Genomic DNA, 14,038 nt, shown 5'->3' with positions numbered 1-14,038 from the left:
CAGCAATCTAAAAAACTCCAGAGGACTGTTACAAATAAAAACTCGCTTCTGTGAATCGCTACACAAACAGGTGGATTTCCTTTAACAAACAGAACCAAACCAGTCTAATTTAGACTCCAGTACAGCATTAACAGTTCCAACTTTAGGCTGTTGAACACTCCTTTTCCACTTCAGTGCAGCGTAGGAAGAATAGCACACGTTAAAAGTTTGTTACGAAAATAGAGTTTATTAAAAACACATCCCTATTGTTTTTTTTGAGGAGCTTTCACCGTTACCTTTTTTTTTTTTCTTAAATTAAAAACAAAATAGAAAGCACTTCTACTTCTGATTCGTAAACTTTTTAAAGTCAAAACTTTAAAAAAGTTACAGCAAAAACGGGTAATATTTTAATCATCTCTTCAGTATCTTATGTTATGCTGTGGCTATTTTTAAATAGGAGGGGGAAGCAATCAAATTGCTGGCGGGGCCCCCGCGCTGGGCGGGGCCGGGGGCGGCAGCGGATTTACAGCACTGTACAACTAAAGCTCGACACTCCGGCCCGGCCCGGGCTCAGCGCGGAGCCTCCGCCACGGAGCCCGTGTCCTTGTCCGCCTGTTCCAGGGATGAGGTAGCCTCGGGCGCCGACTCCTCCGCAGGTTTCGCACCCGCGGGTTCGGACTCTCCCGCCGCGAGTTCTGAAACAATGTCTGCGTCGGCCGCTTTGCCGCCGTGGGACTCGTGGTTTTTGTCGCCCTCCGCCCTGTCTGTCACCTCCGGCTTCTCCTTGCCGCGGCCGTCTTCCTTGTCTCTGCGCGACTCCCGGTCTCTGGAATCCCTCTCCCTGTCTCGGTGGCCGCTGGAGCGCCTGTTCCTGTCCTCCGAGTCCCTGTGCCTGTCGCGCTCGGGGCTGCGCCGGCCCCAGTCGCGCCGCTCGCGGTTCCCCAGGCGCTCGTGCTCCCGGTCGTCCCCGCGGTTCCCGTAGCGCTCACGCTCGTTTTCTACCCGGTTCCCAAACGATCTCCTTCCAAACCTCTCCTGGTCTCTGTTGGGGGTGAACGTCTGCCTGTCGTTCCTGAACTGCCGCCCGTCCCTGTTCTCCTCGGGTCCACCCGGGCCCCCGCTGCCCGGGACCCCCCCGGGCCTCACAAAGTGCCCCGGCGGGGGGAAGGGGGTTTTCATTCCGTGGGGGGGAGGCATCCCGAAGCCCCCCGGCCCCGGTGGGGGCCCCCTGTGCATCATGTGGGGGGGCATGTGGCGCGGCGGCATCAGCGGGAAGCGCGGCAGCGGCGGGGGCGGCATTCCCGGCGGCCGCTGGAGCGGGATCAGCCCGGGCCGGGCGCCCAGGAGCCCGGTGGATGGAGTCTGGAGCCCGACCACGGGGGCTGGAGGGGGCGGTGCCACGCCCTGGGTGCCTGCAAGGAACACACAAGGGACAGTCAGAGCCTGGCAGCAGGAACACAAGGCACTTCCATAGCTCCAAACCTGCTCCACAGTTATCTCAGGAAAAGAGCACACCCCGTGCTGCCCAGGTGCAAACAGCTGGGTGTGCTGCTGAAGGAAAGATGTGGCAATGGCAGGAACTCATCCCTGATCCCAAAGGCTCCCTCTGCCCTGGGGCAGGTCAGAGCTCCCCCCCAGCTCAGCCTCTCACCTCCTCTGACTGCAGCCAGAGCCCCTTCCTGCTATAAAACATATATATTAGAATATATAAAAGGAAATGCAACAGGTAATTTCTGGCTTCTTTTTTTCAAAACACAATCCTTCATCCTTTACAGCACATATCCAACACCACCACCTATTTTCTGATTTAATTCCTGGACTCTTTTGTTATTAGCATGTTCTTCGTAAGAGCTAAAAAAAAATTATTATCCTCTCCAAACATACTATTGGAGAAAGCTCAGCCCAAAGCTCACTGCCAGCAACAGGAGGAGCCAGAATGGAGGTGGGAGGAATTCTGAGCTCCAGCTGAGGCATTCCCAGGCATGGACAGGAGCCTCCTTCAGGCTGAGCCAGGAACACCCTGTCCCCTGAGCCCTCACACTGCACCTTCCTGCTCCGTGTGCTCCTGCCCTGGGGTGTGTGGTGTTCCTGTATCAATCTGTTGGGACTGCTGTATTTCCACATGTATTAATAAAAATGAAAGTTAAGAACAGATGTTACGCAAACTTTTGTAGCTCCTGCCCTGGGAGAACCAGAATGTGGAAATTAATGCTGTAATGAGAGATCTGGCAGTGCCAGCAGTGAAAACTGCCCTTTCCCGCCTCCCTTTTTAACTCTAAAATGCAGAGCCCTCCCTCCTCCCATTCATCACCGGCTCTGTAATCACTGAGCTGAAAACTCCTCCCATGACAGAACTGTGGATCTGACAAGACAAGACACAGGGCTAATGATGTCTCCCAGGAATTCTGAAGTTTGGGGATGTTCTTGGTGAGAAAAACATCTTTTAATTTGCCACAGAAGATTAAAAATAAGGGAGAACAGAATAACTGAGAACTACTGAGCTGAAGAGGACAAGCCTATGCTTCTACTTAGAAGCAGCAGAGCAGACATGGGCTGCAAGAGCACGAACATGAGGCAAGAGAGAAAAAGTTTCACACTTAATAAGTACAAGCAATTTAATTTCTCCACCTTATTTCTACACAAACTGCAGCACTGAAGAGCATAATGGTACCTGCAACTCCCCCTCTTTCACTCTGAACACTCTCTGAATATCAGCCCCCCTTGGACGTGGAGGCTAAAGCAGATGTAGAAGCACTACCAGAGTTTCCTCACCAATTAAAAACTTGCAGAGCTGTCCAGAAACACGCCCTTGTTTACTGAAAATGCTCAGGAAGATTCATGGTACAGATGCACATGGTGCCAGGTCTGGGAAGATTTAAAGCCCTCTGTTGTGTCACGTAGAGAAAGGCAGTAAATAACAGCGAAGTGGTTTCCCAAACTGGGTAAGAACTCCCTGAGCCCTGAGAGAGACCCTGAGGTGATTTACTGACCAGCTTCTCTTGTGGAGACAGAAACCTCACCCCTTTCACCTGCTCTCCTGTGGTGTTTTGGATGTGTAAACCCACACCCTGCCCTCACAAGTCAGTGTATTCCTAACTGTCACTGGTGCTGCCCAGTTACAGGCCCTGAGACCTTGCCCTGTGTTTGCTCAGCAGGCAGCAGGACTGAGGGAGGAACACCCATCCCAAACTGGAGGGTGGCTGCAGAGCCACAGCTGAAATAACTCACCACAAATCCCAACACTTTATAGCAGTCACACTCGGAGGGGTCAGGGAATGTTGTATCTGTTTTATGATTCAATGCAGATCACAAAAATCGCTTGAGAACAAGCCAGCAAGGGAGCAAAGGCTTAATGGCTGAGCTTGCACTACGAATGCCAAGTTCAGTGGGAACTCCAGGATAACCAAGCTTTGATTATATGTCATTATCCTGGTAGGAACTTGGGTAAAGAGACCCTACAAACTGCAATAAGGTTTATTTCACCAGGATCACAGAATCTGAATATTCCAAACACTGCACCTGCAGTTTGTTACTGGCCCAAGTGAAAACATTTGCTCAGCACTAAGAACATGCTGTCCGCTCCAAAAAGGATTTAAAAGCTGTTGTTTACTGCAACAGGCACATGCAAAAAGAGCCTAAAGATACCTGTTGTGCAGGTCATTGAAAATTCCCTGAGTGCTCACTCCCTGAGCCATCACAGCCTGGAGTTTCTTGTTCTGATGAACAGGGAGGTGTAACAGCAGCGAGTGAGGTCAAGGACAAATGAAATGACAACCACCTGACGGTGCTTTTTAGAAAAAGGCACAAAAAATCCAGACCCAATGTCCATAAGGGATCACTCCTCTGAAGCACAACACATGTCCTTGTTGGAAGTGATGACGGAATACACTGGAGGCACGAAGGAAATCAGTGGAGACGAGACAGAACTTATAAGAGAAACTGTATGAAATGTTAATCCATTTGGAATTACTTTGTAACATGTAAAAGACTGAACAGAGAGAAGCCTCATTCTGGAGTTACAGAAGTTATTAAAGAGCTCCTGTGCCTTGTAGAGGTTACAGAAGGTGATCCCAAGCAAGGAGAAGTTTAGATCTCCCCGACAGTCTCTTCCCAGTCACCTTCATCCCTTGAGCTTGGCCTGCTGCAGGTCACCCATGCAGAGCTACATTCAATGCATGAGTGAATCAAAGTGCTTTTAAAGAGAGTTTAATTTGTGCCAACTTACTGAGTGGTTTGAAAAAGCCAAGGTAACTGATATCAATCTTTTCTCTTTAATCACATAGCATTATAATGTTCCTTCTGTCCCTGTACCTCGTATCAGACTGTGAGCAGTCCCCACCACTCCAGAACGTCAGGGTGGAAAGGTTTTTACGTAACCCCTTGGTTATAAATAACTTCTTGAAACAAGACACCCATCAGCATCCAGTGCTACTGCTTGAGCAAACACACAGATCTCAGCCACTGCTCCAGGACTGCTCTGTGAGCTCAGAAAACCTGAGCCTGAACCTTGAGAGAAGTCACTCTGATCACATGGATCTTTACCTGCCTCAACCACTCTGAGAACAAGCCAACAAAAAAATCAAAGGCAAGTTCTTGAGTTCCAGATTTCTCTGGAAATTCAGCTTCCTGGGATTTGTAAGAATAAAAAGCAGCTGCTGCCCAAGGAACTGATGTGAGTGTCTAATTTAATTCAATCTTCAGGTTGTAAAACCTTTTCGTTACATGTGCAGTTCTACAGCAAAGGGCAGAGAAACTTACACATTCCACAGGCTTGGAATGAGAAGTTCACGTTCTGCTGCGCAAGACACAGTCCCATAAAACTCCAAAATTCTGGTAGTGCTGTGCTGCCATCAACAAGAAGTGTAATTCACCAGGAAGGTGTGAGTTTCTGTGTACACTGTAAAGTTCTGGGCAGAAACCCACTGACACCAAATTAACTTTTTTATTCATTTGTTAAGCTCTCTTTTAGAGGTCTGAAATCCCATAAATGCAATAATCTCACTAAAAATAGTTAATAGTAATAGTCAACAAGTTAATTTTATACATTTAATAGTTGGGTCTAAAACCTGGTTCATATGTCACAGACGTGTTGTTTGAAGTTCATTTTCTATCCCATATAAACCTCCACTTGTTAAAAGCAGACAGCGTTTTCATTTGTAACTTAAACGTTACAGCTTTGTTTCTTCAGGAAACATCTTCAATAATAAATAAAACTGCTCCTTCTGTGCAAAATCAAGCCCCTAAAAGCGATTTCAAAGCCAAAAGGAGGGCAGAAGTCTCAACAAGTTGAGAAAAAATGTGCTTCCTTTACCCTGGACCGTTAAGTCAGCAGCTGAATCAAACTGGTATTTTAAATTCTGGGAACAATGAAATGCAGAACTCACACAAAGTGCACTTACCAAGGAGTGGGACGGCCTGGGTGACAGGAGCAGGGACGTTAGTAGGTGCTACAGGAGGTGGAACAGTCCCATAGATTTTAGAACTATCGGTGGTTTCAGCATTCCCTCTGCCTCCAGAAACTACTGGGATGGGATTTCCTACAGACGAGTCCTTTGTAGTGTCCTCACTCCCACCCGTTGCTGTAGCTGAGGAACAAGGCAGGGACACATTAACCCCCACCAGCAATTCCTGCTGCACAAGCCCCCTGCCTCCCACAGGGCTGCAACACTTACAGTTTGGGATGTTCACTGCCGGAGTGTGCGGGACTGAGACCGGAGGGGTTATAGGTGGTGGTGGCCCAGGAGGAAGGAAGCCTACAAAATACAGATCCCCCTGAGTGCCCCTTTGGCACAAAACCCCCTGTGCAGCTGGGTCTGTGCCCTGGGGTGGGCAGAGCAGGGGGTGAACCCCCCTCCCCCCCACATACCTGGGGGTAAATGCAGAGGGTTGAATCCGGGCCGTAAGAACGGGGGCGGCGGCGGGGGCGGCACCCCGGGAGCAAATCCAGGAGGGGGGATTCCTAAAGGGGCTGTGAAAGCAGGTGGTTGGAGTGCACCAACCACAGGAGGCCCCGAGGGATGTGGTGGAACCTAAGGGAAAAGGAAGGGGAAAACGTGATACCCCCAGACTGACCGGGTGATTCCTCATCCCACTGGGATCTCGGCCTTGCCCAGCACAACAAGAACAACTTCAACAACCTGCAATTGCTCTGCAGCAAAGTGAGACTTGGGCAAGAGGCCTAATTAGCACTCAAAGAACTCTTACCACTCACAAGATCAACACCCATCTTGTTTGCCTTTATAATTAGAGAAAAATTCTTCTCTGTGGTAAATGTGTTTTAATGTATGTTGGTGGCTCACCTCCACACGCCCTTCACACGTTGGCTGGGATTCATTTCCATCCAGGAGGATCCAGTGCAATGCACATGACTTTGGAGCAACTAAAAACCCTTTGCTTGTTTCCTCCTCACTACTTGAGTTTATACATTATATTAGTGATTTTTTCCTTTTTTTTTCCTCTTTAATTCTGATTTATATCAAGCTCTGAATTTAAATTAGCTCTGATTTCAATTAAGTTGGTCCTTAGTCTCATCTTTATTGAGCTTGATAATCAAAATGATGGTATCAGAAATAGCAAATCTGGGGAGGGATGCAGCAAACTGGGATCAACATGGAAAAAAATAACTAGAGGGAGAGTTTGTTTACTCAGGAGGAGACTGGAATGGAGAAAGGGAGGAGAAAGCACAAGGGAAGTGAGAAAAGAATCAGTCGTGGGAATCCTGCAGCAGAAGCTCTTTTTTGGCACTTCCTTTTTCAGCATGGATTTAAGGAAAATAAGCAAAATCACTGCTGTTTAATACAGTTAAAATTTCAGAAGTTTAGTAGCCATTAAGTTTGACTTAATGTTCATTTACTAAATAATACTTTACAGCACATCAAGAATTCTGTGTCAAAAGAACCTGTAATTCAACGTATTATGTTCTCAAATCCCATAACTGGTTAAATTATACATGTCTTCAAATCATTTGAGTTCTTCATCTTCTCTGAGTGCCTGCCACATTGTAGTTCGTAAATCACATTTTCTCAAGATGCAAGACAGTTTTATTCACGCTCCCTCCCATCTGGGAGAAGGGATACTACTACTATTTTAACAGCAACAGGAAACTGCTGATATCAAAGTAACACTGTATCTATCAATAGAAAAGCTTTTTCTTAAGGAAAAAATTATTAAAGAAACAAACAGGAAAAAAAGCCAATCAGCAAACTGAAGATGCAATTCAGCCCATCAATAAAAAAACTCTTATCGCAGAGTAATTTCTCTGTGACTGGGAGAACAGAGTTACCGTTCATGGCACTTCCTCCCTGAATTAATATTTAAAGCAAGTTTTTGTTTCTTTATCCCGAGTAAGTGAGGAGCAACTCTCACCTGTGGAGGAGGTACTGTTATTGGTGCAGGCATGGGGACAGGGATGGGGACAGGTAAAGCTTTGGGTATAGGTGACACCGGTTCGTTGTGTGCAGCCTCTGCGCCTCCGTTCTGAGCTACTTCATTTTCAGACTTCTTGGGGATTCCCTTCCACTCTGCACAAAACAAAATCCCAACAGACATGGATCAGCTCAGAGGGGGCAGAGAGGTGAAACATGTTTGGTGATGTTTACAAAAATCACCTAATTAAAAATACTCAGATAAGAAGCATTTATACATATTTGTGACAATAATAAAAAGAAATAACTAAAAAAGTTGTACAGAATGACCAAACCTTGAAATATAAAGTTTCAATAACTGCAATCAACTGAACATGCAGCAATGCTGTACCTGGACTAAGAGTTTCATTGTCCAGCATTCCCCCTTCACAGAAGCTTTCAAGATCTTCAGGTTTGACTTTGTCCCACGGTATGTAAGTCACACCTAATTCCACATCCCAATACTGTTTGTAGTCTGGCTTTATTCCTTTATTCAGAGCCCAGGCAATCTTGGAGAGAGGGGGGGAAAAAAACCCATGCAAGTCAGGAAAATGTTAATGCATTTCAGATTTCCTTCTCACAAAACAGCATTACCATTTGGGGCTAAAAAGCAGAGATAGTAACTAGAACAGTTAAAACACCCTGAAGTAAGCTGGGTTTTTTTAAAGCAGACTTAGTTGTTTTTCCTTGGCTTGAATCTTGCTCACTATTTGCAAGGATGTATACAGCCAGTTTCTTCCCATGTTCCCCAGCCACTAAGATTAATTCCAGTTCCCTTTGGAGGACTCCAACATGATGTTCAAACTCTTACTAGACAACAATGAGAAAACACAGCTCCAGTCCCCTGCAATGGCTAAAAGGACACCGTTTTTATTGATTAAATAGAGAATTATTAGCAATCTTTGAAGGGAACTGATACAAGTTACACTAATCCCATTACAGAGCAGGAAGAATAATTCTCAAGAAGTGGCCCATCCCCATAAATTTACAGAACACCACCTCCAGAACACACAGAAGTCTCAAATACCCCAAAGCCTACCACAGATGAGAAAGGATGACAAGAATTACACAGCAGCCTTAGAAATCCTGACATTTTCCAAGCAGTACCTTGATGGATTTCTGGTTGACTTTGAAGTTCCCTCGGCTCAGTTTCTGGAGGGCTCTGTTGGCATCTTGTCTGTGCACCATGACAATGTAGGCACATCCCCTGGGGGGGATCATCTGGTTGGGGGTTAAGGAACAAAATTGGTTTTGCAAATAAAAGATAAACCAATGAACCACAAACAAATGTTCAGTTACAGCAGGCCGGGGCATCCAAGAGGGGCTATGGAAGTATGGAAGGGAACGTAATTTAAGAGGCCAAGAAAGACATTATCTTCAGGAAGGACACATTTCTAGTAAACTAAAACTTTCCACAACTTCTGATGGGGAAAGATTTAAGCTCTAAAATACAGCTGACTCTTGGATATTTAATCTTTTCAAACTGCTAAACATGTAAATGCTGTGGGGTCTGGCAATTAATTAGCTCATTGGAAGACACACCAATACCCCCTTTCATTCCATATACCATGAGCTGGCAGCTGCACCTCCAACACTCAGGTCTATCTGCAGCTTTGGAGTAATTTTTATTATTTATAATGAATTTGAGAGAAATCTCCCATGTTGTTTTACAAAATTTGGAATAGGAAGAAAATTGCAGTCGCTTCTTTCTGTTTGTTTCAATGAAATTTTAACAGCTGTCATTTATATATGTATATATATAAAATATGGAGCCCCTGGTGGTCTAGTGGTAAGGGCACGGCGCTGTCACCGCCGAGGCCCGGGTTCAATTCCCAGTCAGGGCCACTCCCGGGCAGGTGGAGCTCGTTAGCCCTTAAAGGCAACCCACCTACGTCCTAAGGACCTCGCTGCCACCGTCCAAGCTCGCTTGGCCCCGGCAGATGAACCTTAGGATTAAAGGGTGGGCTCAGTTCCGCTCACACTGTGTCTCACCTAAAAAATCCAATGCGCAGGCTGGAAGGTGTAAAGACCTTCCCCGGATCTTCGCTCGCGAAGACAGGCCATTATTATTATTATTATTATTATTATTATTATTATTATTAAAAATATCCTTAATTACAGCTAAACAACAGTCCTGTGTTTATGGCTAAAATAATACCACATTTCCATACTCAAACAAGATGGAGCAGATGACCTCAGCAGCACGGGATGTAATCCTGCAGGTATCCAGCTTTTCCTCATTCTCCAGAGAAGGCAGGATTTTTATGAAAATGGGATTATCTTGTCTGGTTTATTTGCATCTTTAAATTGCAAGAAAGCAAAGCAACACCCTTCTCTGTCTACAACTCAGCCAAACTAACTGAGTCTACACATTAAAAAGCATAACATGCAGGAAATGAGAGCTCAACTCTCAGGAGCTTATAAAAATAAAGCTGTATTGGAGCAGCCTGGAAGGACTTTTTGTAACCAAACCTATCAAAGTAGCTCCCACTGCGCCATTTATACTCACATTGATCGATTCAATGGGGCCAAACTCCTCCAAAAGACTTCCAACGTCCTGCTGAGTTGTCCTCTTGTCGAGCTGTCCCACCCAAAGTGTGGTACTGCAAACTGCAACAAAGAGTTAACTCAGGTTGGGAGAGCCGTTATTGACACAAGCTCCTCTTGCAGGACGGAGTAAGCAGCACATTTATCTCACTTTATGCTGAATTCAGGGTAATAAACCAGCAACTGAGCTCAAAGTATCACACTGGCTGCAGTTTAGCACAGCAACATTTAATACTCAGCCACGCTTTGCCCACTAAGTGATACAAAAGTGCAAACTGTGACAGCAGTAAGTGACAATCCGGGAGAGGTGCTGGCAGAGGCACATCTCACACCACTGCCAGGGAGCTTCCAGTGAACAGCTGCCAAGGCCCTGCAGTCCTTTTACACTCCTGGAATTGTCACTCACCAGGTTTTGGCTTGTTAAAACTCTTCAGGTTTGTGTGTCTCTTACGTAAGAGATTGCTTTCATTTTACTTGCTGACCCTGGAGGAGAATCCACATTCCAAAGGAATATTCAGAAGACAACTACTACGTTTGGTCTATAAACACAGGCAAAGCCAGGAGTGTTTCAGGTTATTTCAGCCTGTGTTTCGAGGTCAAAGCACTCCCTTCAGCTTTGAGACACACACAACACTAAATAATTAGAAAAATGGTAATAATTTACCACTAACTCCACTTGTTATTTAATCTCCTTTACCCTGCAGGCCACAAGGGAAGGAAAATAAAAACATGGGGCTTCAGCTTTTTCCTCTCACTTTACAGCCAAAATATTTCCTACCTGGAGATATTCCAAAAATGCCAAACTGTCTACTGTGAGTCAAGGAAGTGCAAAAGCTGAACTTACCACTAACAGTTTCTGCCTTGATCTGGGGGAGGCCCTTGGACCTGCGCTCCCTCTCCCGCTCCCGTTCCCGCCTCTCCTGCGAGCGCGACTTCGGGGAGTGCCGGCGCCGGTCCCGGGAGCGCGACCGGGAGCGCCGGTGCCGGGAGCGCCGCGACCGGGAGCCAGACCGGGAGCGTTTCCTCTTGGGGGACCTGGGGTGGACCAAAATGTTTACTGCTTTTACAAATAAAAACGGCTAAAAAAGAGATTTCCAGTGAATTCTGCCACTGAAATTAGGGTTTATTGACGGGCTTGAAGTTACTCTGTCCCAGTAAGAGAACTGCACAGATATCCAACTTCCTTCAGACGGGAGATGAGTTCCAGGGGTTCATCATTCTTAAAGAGTCACTAAATCCAGTTCTCATTCCTGCACTAAAAGAGCTTTCACTGATTTACCTCGATGCAGATCTAGATCTCGACTTCCTGCTGTCAGAAACATGCCGTTTTCCCTCCTGAACAGGTGGCTGCTCCACTTCCATATCCTAAAATATGAAGTTGACTGGTGTTACGGGTGAGCAGCACAAGTATTTTGTGTCTTTTTATGCCAAGAGGAAGTTATGTAACAGCACTAAAATTACACTGAATATTCAAATGTGTGAAATTAAAAGAGTAACAGGGCTCTCCTGCAGGAGCTTCACCTCTGCTCTGTGTCACTGACAGGGAGAGGGTCCAGCATTAACACAACCACCGAAAACACAGCGTAGAAATAATCCAAAGAACTCTTGGTTTCAATTTGCAAATTATCCTTTTTTCCATATTTCAGTCCATCTCCACAGATTATGATTATTTTCTTTAAAGTCAGTCAGTGGATCCTGCTGTGTCAAAGTTACAGGCAAACTGAGGTTTACTACAACATTACTAGAAACTACTTTAAGCCCTGTGTGTAAGCAAACTGTAACAAATTTGAAAAATGAAGTAGAAAGTCCAATAAATAAAATGCAAGAACCTGATTAAAAAAGAAATAATTAATTCCAACATAGCTCTTCCTTCCTACCCCAAATCTTCCAGAGCTTCCCATTCCAGAACATAACTGTGTCCTGCCTAGACTTTATATTTTAATTTAAATTTTAAAATAAATTTAAGTTTTCATTATATGACCCCAGCAGGGAACATCCAAAAGAGCTCTCTCTCAAAATGATTCAACGAAATTCTAAACTACAAAAATCTAATTACAAAGATACTCTTGAGAATTGTCCTTTTATTCCAAGTCAAAGTAAGAACTGATTTCTACAATCTCTGATGTCACAGCTTGGTATCATCTCTATTTCTGAGTTTAGGATTTCCTTTTCTTGGAACAAAAGAGGCAAATAAACTTTTTCTTAATATATATACACACATGTACAGGCTCATAAATAGACTTGCTCTTTGACTTCTTAATAGCAGCCAGTTATTGAACCTACAATATCATGAAAAACCTTAGGAACGAAAGTGTTTCCGTGGATTCTTTTAAATTGTTACAGATTTCTGAGTCCATTTCCACTACACTCACATTCTACCAGGCCCTTACAAATTGACTTTGATTTCAGATAGTTTCTTCACACAAGAAGATTGCATTGTCAGAATTCCATGGCACAAAACATTCCTCCTGATGGAGATGGGAAAGGGAAGATGAGGAAAAGTGGGAAACCAAAGCCTTTCCCAAGAGGAAGCATAAAGCACACACATGCTGGGTTTGCCAGACTTGCCCTGGAGCCCTGCAGCTTAATCCAACCACGTCCCACTGGAGCCACCCTCACAGCCAGCTCTGTCCTGGATATCCTGACGTTTCTGCTCCCCAGCAATCCACACACATTTGAGGAAGACATCTATGAGAGCTTTTAAGTTAGTTTGTTTATTGCCAGGGCTCCTCACCTGCTGATGGGGTTTCTGCATGTGTGACTCGGTCTGGACTGGAAAAGGAGACTGGAAAGTTGGCTGCACGGGTGCTGCTGGTGGAATCACAGGCTGAGCCATGGGTGGGAACTGGGGAGTAGGCAGGAGGCCAAAACCTGGCATTTGCCCATTAGGAGGAAGTGGGACCTTTAGAGAATTAAAAAAAAAACAAAAAACAAACAATAACAAAATCCAAGTAGGAAAAGAAATTGCATTGGCTTTCCCAGTCTGCTCAAGTTAAGTTGTATCTGTGCTCCAAAGTCACGATAAAAGACGAAGGAAAGATGAAGTAGGTCAAGCATTTAGATGTAGAAAACAATCTTGTTCTTCAAAGCCTGACTGGGACAGAGAACAAAGATGTGTTTCTTTAGAAAAACTGAGGGCTAAACCACATTCACTCTTCACAACAGTAAAACCACTTCCTTATTTCTGCAGCAAAGAAAACAGCAGAAGACAGAAAACGAGGGAGAACCTGAAGTTACCTGGTGACGCATTGGATCCTGCTGCATTCCCATCATCCGCTGCTGGAAAGGATCCATATTTGGGAGCTGAGGAAATACTGGCTGTTGCATGCCTTCTGCAGGAAACCCACTGAAACCAGGAATGTTTTGGTGAGACAAGTCAGTACACACAGAGATCTGTTTCTTTTCCAGGTTTCTATACACATTTACACAGCCTTGCTGTAATTTTAGACACAACAAGTATCTTTACTGTGATCCCATTTCCAACCAAAAAAAAAAAAAAAAAAAAGGAGAAAGAGTAGCTCCCTTATCTTTTTTTCCACTCTAAGAGTAGTCCTTTATCATTTAGAGAAATGCTACACAAAGGTTAGAGACTCCCTCTCCTCCCTGACTTACAAATATCTCAGCCTATGGAAATGTTTCAGGAAGGTTGTTTGCCTTAAGCTAAACTTCTTTCTCTCCAGTTCCTCTTCTGGGAACAAAAGAAGCAACCCTTTTCCTCAAGGAAAACAAACTGGCTGTATTTCTGCTGGTAACAACCACCATGGATTGGGAGGAAATGGGGCAGAGGAGCACGGGATGTGTATCACAGCGGGATTACAGCGATGCCAAACCCTTCCTGATTCAACACACAGCATGGACAGTGCTCAGGGAACTCAGGAGGGCTCTGCAGGTAACAGGACCTGCCTGCAGGAAACCGAACCGGATTTCAGGAGGACACAGGAATTTCATGGTGATGGGAAATGGAGCTTTGCACTGTTTGAAGACACAGGTGCCACAGAATTCCGCAGAGATTCTGGACAGATTGTTGTTTCACAGAGAGAATGACTGAGTTTGTGTGCCCAGACTGGGAATACTGGAATTCCACCTTCAGGGACACCTTGCACAAGTGT

The 14,038-nt window shown here is 45.2% G+C and overlaps 1 protein-coding gene across 3 annotated transcripts in view; it reads right to left on the bottom strand.

The window, feature by feature from the left end:
• Window positions 1–206: 206 nt before the first annotated feature.
• SCAF4 (SR-related CTD associated factor 4) overlaps window positions 207–14,038 on the bottom strand; it is a 29,169-nt gene continuing 15,337 nt past the window's right edge. For all 3 annotated transcript variants that reach the window (XM_050333456.1, XM_050333458.1, XM_050333457.1), the window contains 12 exons: window positions 13,167–13,275; window positions 12,664–12,831; window positions 11,209–11,294; window positions 10,774–10,964; window positions 9,892–9,992; window positions 8,490–8,603; window positions 7,735–7,891; window positions 7,345–7,499; window positions 5,846–6,008; window positions 5,652–5,732; window positions 5,379–5,564; window positions 207–1,391 (listed from right to left, as the gene is read on the bottom strand). In XM_050333456.1, coding sequence (XP_050189413.1) covers window positions 550–1,391; window positions 5,379–5,564; window positions 5,652–5,732; window positions 5,846–6,008; window positions 7,345–7,499; window positions 7,735–7,891; window positions 8,490–8,603; window positions 9,892–9,992; window positions 10,774–10,964; window positions 11,209–11,294; window positions 12,664–12,831; window positions 13,167–13,275 — 2,353 coding nt within the window. In that variant the 3' untranslated portion in view covers window positions 207–549. The remainder of the gene's footprint in view (window positions 1,392–5,378; window positions 5,565–5,651; window positions 5,733–5,845; window positions 6,009–7,344; window positions 7,500–7,734; window positions 7,892–8,489; window positions 8,604–9,891; window positions 9,993–10,773; window positions 10,965–11,208; window positions 11,295–12,663; window positions 12,832–13,166; window positions 13,276–14,038) is intronic.

Source organism: Myiozetetes cayanensis, unplaced genomic scaffold (assembly GCF_022539395.1).
Source record: "Myiozetetes cayanensis isolate MyiCay16 unplaced genomic scaffold, myiCay2020 scf5-8, whole genome shotgun sequence".
Taxonomy (NCBI): domain Eukaryota; kingdom Metazoa; phylum Chordata; class Aves; order Passeriformes; family Tyrannidae; genus Myiozetetes; species Myiozetetes cayanensis.
Note: the sequence above shows the minus strand (reverse complement) of the source record. Positions and strands in the feature narration are given on the sequence as shown.